Genomic DNA, 12,054 nt, shown 5'->3' on the forward strand with positions numbered 1-12,054 from the left:
AGCTTTGGAGTTAGCCACTAGGAGTTGCTTATCATTTTGTGACTTTTGAAACACTAACGACTTCAGCTTGTTCATGTCTTTGTTTAATGTCTTTTGGCGATGATTAATATTTCCGCTCTTTCTTGTTAGATATGTATATTAAGTACTTATGATCTTTTATATCTATGAAGATATATATTCAGGAAATGTTGAATCATTTCAGTTACCGTTAGGTAACCGATTTTGATTTCCGCATTATATGTTACTTAAAGTGATGTCCCGGAAAAGAAAGGTTTTTAAAAGGAAACAATTTTATATCACCAATTTCAAAAAAAAAACATTTACTCACTTTTCCGTGTAATAAATAAAGAGTATTTTTCGGGGCGTTACACCACAGTCAGTTTTGGTGCGTCTGGTGCGCCATGCTTGTCTCGGTGAATGTTTGGCTCGTATGCCAGTTTTGGTGCGTCTGGTGCGCCATGCTTGTCTCGGTCAATGTTTGGCTCGTATGCCAGTTTTGGTGCGTCTGGTGCGCCATGCTTGTCTCGGTCAATGTTTGGCTCGTATGCCATTTTTGGTGCGTCTGGTGCACCATGCTTGTCTCGGTCAATGTTTGGCTCGTATGCAGTTTTGGTGCGTCTGGTATGCCATGCTTATCTTGATCGGATCTGCTTCTTGTGCTTCAGTAATGTGCGGTGTTTGCTTCGGTCACATTTGCATTTCCCTCAGTCAAGATATGATTTCCCTTGGTCATGTGTGGTTTTCTTTCGGTCAAGTGCTTCTTGTGAGCCATGTTCAATAATAATAAGAAAACATTTCAACAAACCAGGATTATATGTGAAGCATTACATGTTGGTCACAGTTGAGAATCCTACTTCACTTAATAAACAAAACATAACTAGTGTAGTAACCCACTCAATACAAAATATAAATAGAGCTTCATATGAAAATATTCAAAAACCATTTAGAGTGGCTTATTCTGATTAATAGAGAATAATACTCTTACTAGGGCTGACAATGAACCGAACCAACTCGATATTCGTTCAAAAATCAATTCATTATTTAGTTCGATAAACTTGGCTCATGAACCAAATGAGCTGAACTTGAGTTGGAAATTGAACTCGTTAAATAAACAAGCCGAACTTGAGTTGGATATAGTTCGACTCGTTTAGTTCATGAGCTGACTCGATATATATATATTTATATATATATATATATATATATATTAAACTAATTTTTAAGTTTATTATGACTCATATATTATTTTTTATATTTATTGTTATTATATATATAAACAAGATTATATTTATATATATAAAACTTTTTTGAAGTATTTTTTTCAAAATTTAATTAATTATTTGAGTTGTCCAAATGAACCATTCGAATTGAACCGAACAGTTCGCGAACTTTAATTGAGCCGTACTCGGGCTAAAATAATAACTCATATCGAAGTCGAGTCGAGTTTCGAGCCGAGCCAATCCTTATCGAGCTGAACCTAGCTGAACTCTGGTTCGACTCGGTTCGGCTCATTTCCAGCCGTACTCTTATCTATCGCCTCAAGGTATGGAGAATGTACTCAGTATAACAATCATGCACCAAATCAAAGTTAACATATTACATGAGGTTAATTTATGCAGAATGTAGAGGAATGGCCAACTTATCAACTTCACCCCTCCTCGAAATATCTTACAAATCGAATTTTGATTCACAAAAAAAAACATTACCTTTTTAATATATATTCTTAGCATAAGTATAATAGAATTGTATGAGAAAAGTTCTGCATATCCGGAATCAACTTATGTGCCAAGTGCCAAGTTTAGCCATCTAGTCCAAAATGCTGAAACACACAGGTTACATCTTTGCTCTAATTTATAATTTCTTTGATTTTGGGGTCTTCTTTCTTAGTCGTCTTCTGGGAATCGAGTTCTTCATCCCTATAAAGAATAGCAATGCACCGAAAAATGCTACGCTCTACAATAAAAAACGAACACAATATATTAAGTTCTCAAACAGATAAAACCATAAGCCATAAAACACAGGAAATAATAGAAGTTTTCACAAACCTGAATGAAATCATTGAAGAGTAGATTATATTTAAGGTCGTTAGGTCTGTAGTTATAGAAATCATACAGAAGTGGAATAGTAATCGCCAGATGAAAAAGCTACAAAAAGAAGAAAATTTTAATATTGACTAATGCTTTAAGACCAAAACAAAGATTAGAACTTGAAAAGTAAATTTAATAATAACAACTTCGTTTCATTGTAAAGTTAAGAGAGCAAGCCCTCAGAAGAACAGATCCAAACGTGCTGCATAAGACAAATATAACTCCTCCAACTCCCTTTAAAAATATGATATAGGAAATAATTTTTTTTGTTATTCTCAATAGTATCTCATCATTTTTAGGGAAAGAACTAATCATTTTAGTTGCCTAATTATCTTCAACAAGTGTTGCTCTCAAGAATTGAATTCTTAATATTTTAATTATTTTAAGATTAAGTTTTATACTACTACACAAATAACTTGGTGGTGATTGACCATGAATTGCCAAACCTATGTTAAACATTTCAATCAGAATGGCAATTAAAAGGAAAAAAATTTCATTCAAAAAAATGATAATACAAAAGAACGATATATTATTAAGAATTGTCAAATTTAAAATAAGGTTTATATATTAATGTGCAGCCTAATAGAATCTGATTAAAGAACAAAATAATGTATTTTAAATTACATCTTGATATGCATCAACTTAACAGCAAAAGTTTCTTGACATTTCATCAAACATATCATATACAACTTTTATGGTTCATAGCATAAGAAGCTGATAAACAATACAACAATATAAAAAATGATAAAATAAACATATATGGATACAAAACGAATCAACAATATAAAAAAAATGATAGAGCAATGAGTCTATATTAAACAACATTATCTCCATTAAACAGCCTCTATATGTCACTAAATTGAAAAGGAAAAAAAAAACACAAATCTGAAAGGATTTTGCATTAAAACAATGAAAATGACGTGACATTATGTAGGGATAGAATTGGAGGCACTAAATTGATAAATAAAAATCATAAATAATAAAAAAACGTTTTCATAAAGTCAATTTAAAATTACCTTTTTCGTTCAAATCACATTTAGGTAAACCCTTTCTTCCTGTTTCTTAAGCCCCTCTGCTCTACTGGTTGCTGCGGCCACCCTCCAGAGCCTCACAGCTGTGCCGCCCTTCCTAAACCGTTTCTTCCAGCTGCGCCGCCATTCCTATACCGTTTCTTCCTGTTTCAAAGTAAGCGAGAGATATGAGAGGAATAGATTTAGCAGCATTGAGCAAAACACAGAAGCTTCGTCTCGAGAAGGCTCTAGAAGAGTTGGAATCACTTTCATCGAAGGTAAATTCCGATGCTTCTGTCACCATAGCCGATTCCATCGCTGTTAACCATGAAGATGCCATTCTCAAAGGACATGGAACGGCTGACCTAAACGGTGAAGTGGTTGCAACACTCTGCGGCATCGTCGAGAGAGTTAATAAGCTTATCTATGTCCGTGGATTGCGTTCTAGGTATTCATTCTCACCTCCTAATCCTTTTACAGTGTTGTTGTTTCTATTCATTGATGCAATTTATTGAATCCTTCATAGGTATAAACCTGAGGTTGGAGATATCGTTATAGGGCGTGTTGTTGAGGTAAGAACATTATGATAGTAGCAGCAAAACTACTACTGTATTTGTGCTTTAAGTTAATCACACAATGTTTTGCAAGTATTTGTTTCAAACAGGTTTTGAGTTATTTGTTGTTTTTGTTTTAGTTGAAATCGGTTGATTAAGTGATTTTTCGGGTAGTTTTGTAGCTTAAAATCCATTTTTAATAATACTGTTTCAGAAAACTATTGAAGTGATTTTTGTAGAACTGTAACCTGTTCTTCCTGAACTCAACGTCACCAAATTTGTTAGTTTTAGTTGAGAATTGTGAGGAAATTGAAAACAAAAATAACTTAGAGGACCAATTTATTAGTTTTACTTGATTTCCTAAATTTCTACTTATTGATTTTATTTCAATTTCTTCATCCTTTTTATTGTTGCATAGGTTGTTCAAAAGCGTTGGAAGGTGGAGATAAATTACAGTCAAGATGCAATTTTGATGCTTTCTTCCATGAATATGCCTGATGGTGTCCAGGTATTTTATAATGATTAGTTAACTCCTTTTTGGATATATTCAGATTCTATATCACCAAGACTATCTGTGTAGCTTGCACATACCTTGTAAAATTTAGTAGATGGCACTGTAGCTTATTTCAGACAAGTATGGTAGAATTGGAAGTATCTATGAGTCTTTTGCTGTCTCAAATTGCTGACATGGTTTTTTTGGCTAAGTATCATGTTATTGTTGACTGGGATAATGTTTGAACATGAACACAAAGCAGATTTGTATACACTAGTTTCTATCGTGAAACTATTACTTCCGATCATTGTGTTCTCTGTTGTTTAGGATATAAGCAGTTCTTAATGAATATGATTTTATAATGATTATTAGAATACTGCCTTGGGACAGGGTTGGTGCCTTTGGGAAGTCTTAGGTGCAGAATTGATGTTAATTCTGATCTTCTGATTTTCAGTGCAGTCCAACTGATATGTTGGTTGGGCTGCAATAATTATTTATTACCTGAACCATGTACTAGGTCTGGATCAATATTTGTTGGCACATGCATGTCTTTCTTGTAAAGTGGATAAACAGATTTAGGTGTAATTTTATTAGCTTGGGTAAGGAAATACTGATTCTCTAAGAAACTATCATAAAATGAAACAATGAATCAAGGTCAGGATTGCAAATGCCAATTGCAAAACATTTATGATTATTAGATGAAGTGAAGTCCTTGAAAGTTTTGATAAAAACAATTAGTCTCATTTCTTAAAGTATTAAATTGGATTTCTTGCCATTTTGTTTTCATCTTATTTACCATATCGTCCTAGTGGGATTTTCTGCCCCCACTAAACTTGAAATCCCCATTCACATTATTCTTTCCACTGCTAGAGGCGACGGACAGCCATGGATGAACTAAATATGCGCAGTATTTTTGAAGAGAAGGATGTGGTTTGTGTAAGTACAGTTGTATCGTATACACAAGTTTACTTAAATTAGATAAAGGAAACAACAATTGATTTGTGTTGCTAATTATGTACATGACAACAGGCTGAAGTTCGTGGTTTCCAGCATGATGGCTTACATCTTCAAGCTAGAAGTCAGAAATATGGAAAGGTTTGTAGTCTTAACAACCCTTGTAAATCATGTCTGTATTACTTTTTTGGACTTTCAGACTTGTTTTCCCTCAGATATATATCAGTTACATAAAGTAGGAGACAACAGAGAAAAGGAAAATAAAGTTCTACATGAGAAGTATATTGTTGCTTGAGGACATAAAATAATTTGGAACTGGGAAGAATAAAATCATGGTTGCAATGGTGCTTATAGGGATTATATAAGATATAGATGGCATGGAATATATTCTGGTTGCTTAAAAAGTGATTGTATTTTTTATTCTTATACTTTTTAGAGATCAATGCTTTTGACAATGAGCATGATATATGATAGAACAGTCTGACGTGGTTTGATTCATGTAACTGACTCCACCTAGTGGGATTGAAGCTTGATTGTTGTTGTATACTTTTTACTAATGACTCTCAGTTGTATCACAGCTAAAGGGAGGTCAACTTCTTACGGTTCCACCTTACTTAGTGAAAAGGCAAAAACAACATTTCCATCATCTGGAGGAATATGGTTTTGATTTGATACTTGGCTGTAATGGATTTATATGGGTTGGGGAACATATTGAAGCCAAAGATGACATGGTAGAAGATCAAGTGAACCAATCTGAACCACAAGTTTTACTGCCGAACAAAAATGCTACTAATCTTGAAGAACAAGAGAAAAATTACACAGAATTGGAGACAAGAAAATACATATGCAGGGCTGCTAATGCTGTTAGAGTATTATCTACTTTGGGCTTCAATATAACATTGGAAATCATCAAGGGAATCATCGAGCTTAGCCTTTCTCTGAATCTTGATATACACGAAATGCTTAGTTCGGAGTTCTGTGTCGTAGTTGCTGAAAAGGAGGCAGAAAGGAGAAAGTCAAACAAAAGGAGGAGGTAGATCATGATCTTCTTGTTAACTCATTATAAAGCAAGTTTACTAGTTATATAATTCCTTTGCTCGTACTCTACTCAGTAGAATTTTTAGGTGAAAAACTATTGTTTAGATGGGTTTGGTTACAGTTTGACATACTTGGAAAATGTATTGTATCCCAAAAATATGGGGAGCATTAAGCATTAGGTGATTTGTGGTGAAATATTTGTATGATACTATTTCTACTTTGTTTTTGAGTAAGAATCCTCTCCTGTATTCGTTCATTCTTTTTGCAAGTCTTTTGGTTGTTTGTGGAAATCCCGTTTAATATATAGATGCATCTTAACCACATTGTAGCAAAAGTTAAGCAATGACTCAAATATTCCTAGCTAGTGATCCATTATCAACAATAGATAGGTTGCCACTTGACCACATCTATCCATTTAAACACTATGGGGAAATTATTTGCCTTAGAAATCATATTGCCTTTCCCTCGAAGTTATCATTATACTTATTTCTTAATCAGCAGTTAATATTACACTTAGCTACTTACCCCACGTTTCTAGACTAGAGTATTGAATGTATTAAGAAAACCATGCTCTTCAACTTATCATGTAGAATCATTGTGAATTGGTGATAGAGTTATTAATTTCTTAGAACAGAACTATTAGTTTTTTACCTGGCCATAGAGCAAGTGCAGCCCCCAGTATTCTCAAATACAGGACCAAAACAATCAAGTAATATTGATTTTTCTCGTTTTTAATTCTCCTCTTGATAAGAAAAGTACTTTGGCATCAAAATGTCAATGATGCAAATACAACCAGGAAAATGTTTAGTTATAAAGTTTAGCACCTAGCATAGACACTGTACATTCATATTATGAGTGAATTTAGTTGTAAATTTACTGTATCGATGTGTGAGAAAGATGCTAAACCGAGGTGTAAAATTTAGCGTAAGTCATTGGCTCATACTTTGAGATTTGGGGTATAAGAAAGAATTTCTTTATCATAGGTGATCTCATTTGATGTATCCCATAGATAATGCAGAGCCATGAGAAAGTTAAGAGACACCAAAGTCTTGACTGTTGTTGCCAATTTGCTTCCAGTCAATCTTAGAGAGATATGGGACAAGTTATAAGAAAATAAAGCTAACATTAAATGTGGATGACCAAAGAGTATAATACTAATTGTATCTTCCAAAAGATAGTTGATACCTCATTTCTCATTGGGTGAGCTCTTAATGAAGGAATTATTGCTGAACATACAATAAAATTACTGTATTTATCATAAATTGTACACTTACTAAACAACCATAGGTTACACTAGAATGTGATATCAAATACAAATTATCATAACACATTCTGTTTAGAAGGTACTGAAAATTTTTGACACCCACAAAACAAATTTGCTACAAAATGATAAAGAGCAACTAAGCAAGAGAGCAATTTTTAATTTGAAATGGAAATTGGTGGGCACTGGACAGGTACATTGAAACATACTGAACATTCCAATGTACCACATTCTCATTATAACCTCAAAAGGTGAGAGGGGAGTATTAGATTAAAGGCTCTCCATATAACTACAATATAGATGCATGCATACCTTACCTAAAAAAGTGTACAGTCTCATGGGTGCATAGGTAGCAGCAGTCTTCTATGTAAATAAAGATGATCATAATATTTATGCACTGTTGGTGTTGGTGACTTGGTGTAAAGATTTATACACATTCAATAAATTATTCATCATTTATTTGTATTATTTTTATGAAGAATTAATATGAATAATGTGTAAAACTTTTACACTATCAATACATACATTTTTTTTCCCAATAAAGGTTTGTTTGAATGTACGTGAGAAATTTGAAATAAGATAATTTGAAAAATGCCAAGAAATTGAAAATATTTGAAGATATCATGATTAGAAATATAAATCTTGAAATAAAAATAACATCAATGTCAATATGTCCGAGTGGTTAAGGAGACAGACTTGAAATCTGTTCGGCTTCGCCCGCGCAGGTTCGAACCCTGCTGTTGACGCTCTATAGATTCTGGCTTTTAAATTCCAGATTTTGATAAGGTGACAAAATTATACATGAGCTATCAACTATCTAAATCTATAACAAATTTAGCTAATTTAATTCATCACTCTAATTTTAGTTCCCAATCATTTATACATTCTCTCTTAATTTTTAATCCATCTATTTATTTTATAATAGCATTCAAATTCATATAACGTGCATTTATGAGAGTGAATATTTATGAAAAATTTGTGTAATTTACTCTTTTTATGTTATTTAAGGCCTTAAAATTTAATTTAATTTACACATTATTATACAATTAACTTCTATATTCACTTTTATAAATCATTCCCCCTCTCACCAATAAAAAGAGAGTGTTCACATATACTGTCAATACATCATTTACCATTCATTTAAATTATTTTTTTAAAGAGCAAATAATAATTGAAAATGAATGATGAATGATATAAAGATAGTGTAATAACACTTTATTAAATTTTTTTGTCAAATCAAACCCCAAAACCGCTCAAACTTCTGATGTGACATCTTACTTATTTCCTCATTTTTTTAATGATAAAAATATAATTTTATGATAAATAAAAGAATAAAAATGTCATTACATATTATTTTTTATTTTTTATTATGTGACACTTCTTGCCTCTCTAGTAATAGAGAGGATAACTCAAGTGAGAACATTTTTCATATAAAAACTGCGAGAATAATAAATTTGTATCTTACAACCCATCAGAGATGGTTAGGATTAAAAGTTATTGGTCACATGATAGCCATATGTACATATCTTTTAATCTTAATCATTCAACCAAGATCTAGTGGTTCATACTAAGTGTTCTCATTTCTAATAATAGTGCATTGTTCTCACGTGAGTAGTTCCCATATATAGAGCTACTCAAGTGAGAACAATTCTGATAAAAAATTATGAGAAAATAAATTTGAGCCTTACAATTAATCATGAATAATTAGGATTAAAAGTTAGTTATTGATCACCTGATAGTCATGTACATGTATATTTTAATCTTAATCATTCATTCAAGATCCAATAGTATATATTAAATGTTCTCATTTCTCATAATAACACATTGTTACATGATTTTATGTTGCCCAAATTTTGGTGTAAATGTAACATTTTCCATTTTAAGGTGACCTATGATATGAATACTCCCAATAAGTTATTTTTTGTAATATATTATTACATTATTCTTATTCAGAGTACATGGCCATCACATAATATAAAGTAACACTTATAACTCATACATTTAGCTAGAGGAAGGGAAGACCATGATGATAATCTTATTAAGAGTACATAGCCATTAGTTAGTTTGGTTATCATGTTCTATACTATGTCCTAACTTCCTCATATTTTGACTTGATTGCAATTTTGAACTTGTTGTATTTGTTCCTTCGCCGTTCCTTAAGATGAGAAGAAATAAAACAATTACAAGTTAGTCTCTATTAAGTTAATTGTTAAGAATACACTCACTAACCGATGAAAAATATTGTGATGAATTCATTTATTATTAGAAAATATGTGAGATAAAAAATAAATTATTTTTGTTAGATTATGTTGTACAAATAACATGAGTCTTTTAAAAAATAGTTACCCCTCACATAAAAAAATTATATAGATAAACATCCTTCTATCAGTAAGCATTAAATAATTTTAATAAAATTATTTTCATTTTTATAATATTATATATGCTTAATTAATTTTAAATAATTTAATTAACAAAGCATGAAAACTCTTCCTCTTAACCCACTCATGCATGTAACCACACCTCTTTTTTCTTTAGTATAATATTTGATGTAAAAAAAAAAATAAAAAAAAATAAATGACATTTATTAGGAGATGAAGTCATTCACTTCATTAGTTCGTTATCACTTTATCTATAAAATGAGAGTTTAAGACAAAATAAAATAAATCAAATATTAATAAAAATAAGACTTTATCTCTAAGATCTAAAATACTAATATTTACCTACAAAAGAAAATTAAATAAGGAAGTGGGCGTACCTGTACCTTTTTAGAGAAGATGGGTACCTGCAACGTCCATAGCCTATACACACAACAAAATGAAACTGTATAAGATCAATTTGACCTATAGTATTTTTGTTTTGAATTTAGTGTTGTAAAATATTTTGCTGTTTCATTTTGATTCTATTTTAATATTTTTTAAAATTTTCAATTATCAACCAAAATGTATATTTAGAAAATTTTGGTTCTAATATTAAAATCTACCATACATCTCTTTTTTGTTTAAACAACACAATTAAAAAATAAAATTTAAACCGCAAAACTAATAAAAAATAACATGAATTCAATTTGTAAATAAATAATATCTTAAATGAAATATTAAATACATAAAAAGTACCCATATAAACTAATTAAAAACAGAAAATAACATTCACTGCCAAATAGTTTTAGCAATAATATAATAACAACAACCACCAACTCTTTATCTCTTTATCTATAATCGGCAATACTAATATAAAACGATGAAGAGAGTTATAAGGTGATTTAATGATTAAAGTGAAGGAGTTTAAGGAGATTGAGTATTCAAATCTTCCCACAATAAATATTAACATACTAACTTGCCGATGAAAAAATAAAAAGACGAAGAAGGATGAATATTCATACTGGGATCAGTAACAGCAATGACAGCTGTGCCACCAAAGTAGCAGGAACCAGGGGCTCTACCCATGCGTACATAGTAACTATCAAATGCATATGAAGCATGATTATAGATATTGTTTGGATTAAAGCATATTCCACCAGGTTGAATACCACTACAATCAGCTCCATGGCCACATGCATAGTCCAATTGTGGCTGCAATGCACTGGCGATGGCATTATTCCTCGCCACGCACCATGTTGCACCAACAATACTACTTCTCCATATTATGATGCATGCCACAATGGTTAACACTGAATAAAATTGTTTTGGTGCTGCCATCGAAAGAAGGTTTGCTTAGTTACAATGAGTTTTTGATTTCTTTGTGTCTTCTCATTTTCTGTATGAGTTTAAATAGAAATTCAGATTCAATTACCTCCATGGTGCATTAAATTCTACTACATATATCTTAGTATTATATATATATATTTTTTGGGTAGGAATTCATATTTATATTTATATATAAATGAATTGTGATATAGAATAACGAGAGAAATGACTTTAATATAAAAAACAATATAAGTTTTTCAATATTACAGTTTTTTAATATTATTATTAAATGGAGAATGAATTTTTTATATTAAATTTTAGAGTCAATTACATTGACATACCATGAGTATTAGTGAAATTGCATAAATTATTCATCCCTTTTTAAACATTAGGAAACCACCGGTAATTATATACATACATTACATTGACTGCTCAAGGATAGATTACTGAAATTTCTTAAATAAAGAATGACGACGAATATAATTAAATCAAACAAAATATAATAGATTGTGAAGACAAATTCAAATAATATAAGAGTGAGTGTATGTTCATTATTTTTGGTCTGTTACAAACTGTATCAATAATGTGTTTAAATTGCTCTTATATTATATTATAACTAACCAAAATAATGAATAGATGTTGACTCTTATACTATTTGGACTTGTCTTCATAATATATCATATTTTGTTTAACTTAATTACAATCGTCACTATTTTTTGTTTAAAAAATTACATTTATTTCTTCCACGTGAGTAATCAGTGTAATGTGTGTATATAATTAGAGGTGATTTATGCAAGTTTAAAAAAAAGAGAAGTGATTTGTGTAATTTCACTAAAACTCTATACTAAAATTTATTTTAAGTTTTATTTACTTTTTTTTGTTGGTGTACATGTGTTAAGATGCTTCAGGTCAATAATAAAAGATTGGTCCTTTTAATCATGTGGAGGGACAAATCTTATTTGAGTACATTTCATAAA

The 12,054-nt window shown here is 31.0% G+C and overlaps 2 protein-coding genes, 1 long non-coding RNA gene and 1 other non-coding gene across 7 annotated transcripts; 2 read left to right on the forward strand and 2 right to left on the reverse strand.

Moving 5' to 3' along the window:
- Positions 1-1,879: 1,879 nt before the first annotated feature.
- On the reverse strand, positions 1,880-2,266 carry LOC109338427. Its single transcript, XR_002106551.1, has 2 exons — positions 2,043-2,266; positions 1,880-1,950 (listed from the first exon to the last, which is right to left on the reverse strand). It is a non-coding gene; the product is annotated as an uncharacterized LOC109338427 (long non-coding RNA).
- Positions 2,267-3,140: 874 nt separating this feature from the next.
- LOC109338428 (exosome complex component RRP4 homolog) lies at positions 3,141-6,452 on the forward strand. Of its 3 annotated transcripts, none has more exons than XM_019575663.1 (7): positions 3,141-3,542; positions 3,621-3,666; positions 4,067-4,156; positions 5,012-5,077; positions 5,171-5,236; positions 5,674-5,849; positions 5,892-6,452. In XM_019575663.1, the coding sequence occupies exons 1-7, from the start codon at positions 3,283-3,285 to the stop codon at positions 6,130-6,132; spliced, it is 945 nt and encodes a 314-aa protein (XP_019431208.1). In that variant the 5' UTR covers positions 3,141-3,282; the 3' UTR covers positions 6,133-6,452. The 3 variants fall into 3 exon arrangements, with proteins under 3 accessions (XP_019431208.1, XP_019431207.1, XP_019431206.1); XM_019575661.1 differs by having other exon boundaries at positions 3,156-3,200; positions 3,231-3,542; positions 5,674-6,132; XM_019575662.1 differs by having other exon boundaries at positions 5,674-6,452.
- A 1,606-nt stretch (positions 6,453-8,058) lies between these two features.
- TRNAS-UGA lies at positions 8,059-8,140 on the forward strand. The gene has a single exon. It is a non-coding gene; the product is annotated as a tRNA-Ser (tRNA).
- Positions 8,141-9,286: 1,146 nt separating this feature from the next.
- On the reverse strand, positions 9,287-11,118 carry LOC109338430 (PLASMODESMATA CALLOSE-BINDING PROTEIN 2-like). 2 transcript variants are annotated; one of them, XM_019575665.1, is made up of 3 exons: positions 10,774-11,118; positions 10,156-10,192; positions 9,287-9,549 (listed from the first exon to the last, which is right to left on the reverse strand). In XM_019575665.1, the coding sequence occupies exons 1-3, from the start codon at positions 11,087-11,089 to the stop codon at positions 9,450-9,452; spliced, it is 453 nt and encodes a 150-aa protein (XP_019431210.1). In that variant the 5' UTR covers positions 11,090-11,118; the 3' UTR covers positions 9,287-9,449. The 2 variants fall into 2 exon arrangements, with proteins under 2 accessions (XP_019431210.1, XP_019431209.1); XM_019575664.1 differs by having other exon boundaries at positions 10,150-10,192.
- Positions 11,119-12,054: the final 936 nt, after the last annotated feature.

This window comes from Lupinus angustifolius, unplaced genomic scaffold (genome assembly GCF_001865875.1).
Source record: "Lupinus angustifolius cultivar Tanjil unplaced genomic scaffold, LupAngTanjil_v1.0 Scaffold_25_335, whole genome shotgun sequence".
Classification (NCBI taxonomy): domain Eukaryota; kingdom Viridiplantae; phylum Streptophyta; class Magnoliopsida; order Fabales; family Fabaceae; genus Lupinus; species Lupinus angustifolius.

Bases quoted from the DNA above. Each gene is read 5' to 3' on its own strand.
- LOC109338430 (XM_019575664.1), bottom strand. From the start codon at position 11,089: ATGGCAGCACCAAAACAATTTTATTCAGTGTTAACCATTGTGGCATGC. The intron at 10,193-10,773 runs GTATGAATATTC...TTGTGTGTATAG, and splicing joins CATTGCTGTTACTGATCCCA to GCTATGGACGTTGCAGGTAC. The intron at 9,550-10,149 runs GTACGCCCACTT...TCTCATCTTAAG, and splicing joins TCTTCTCTAAAAAGGTACAG to GAACGGCGAAGGAACAAATA.
- LOC109338428 (XM_019575662.1), top strand. From the start codon at position 3,283: ATGAGAGGAATAGATTTAGCAGCATTGAGCAAAACACAGAAGCTTCGT. The intron at 5,078-5,170 runs GTAAGTACAGTT...ACATGACAACAG, and splicing joins AAGAGAAGGATGTGGTTTGT to GCTGAAGTTCGTGGTTTCCA. The intron at 5,237-5,673 runs GTTTGTAGTCTT...GTTGTATCACAG, and splicing joins GAAGTCAGAAATATGGAAAG to CTAAAGGGAGGTCAACTTCT.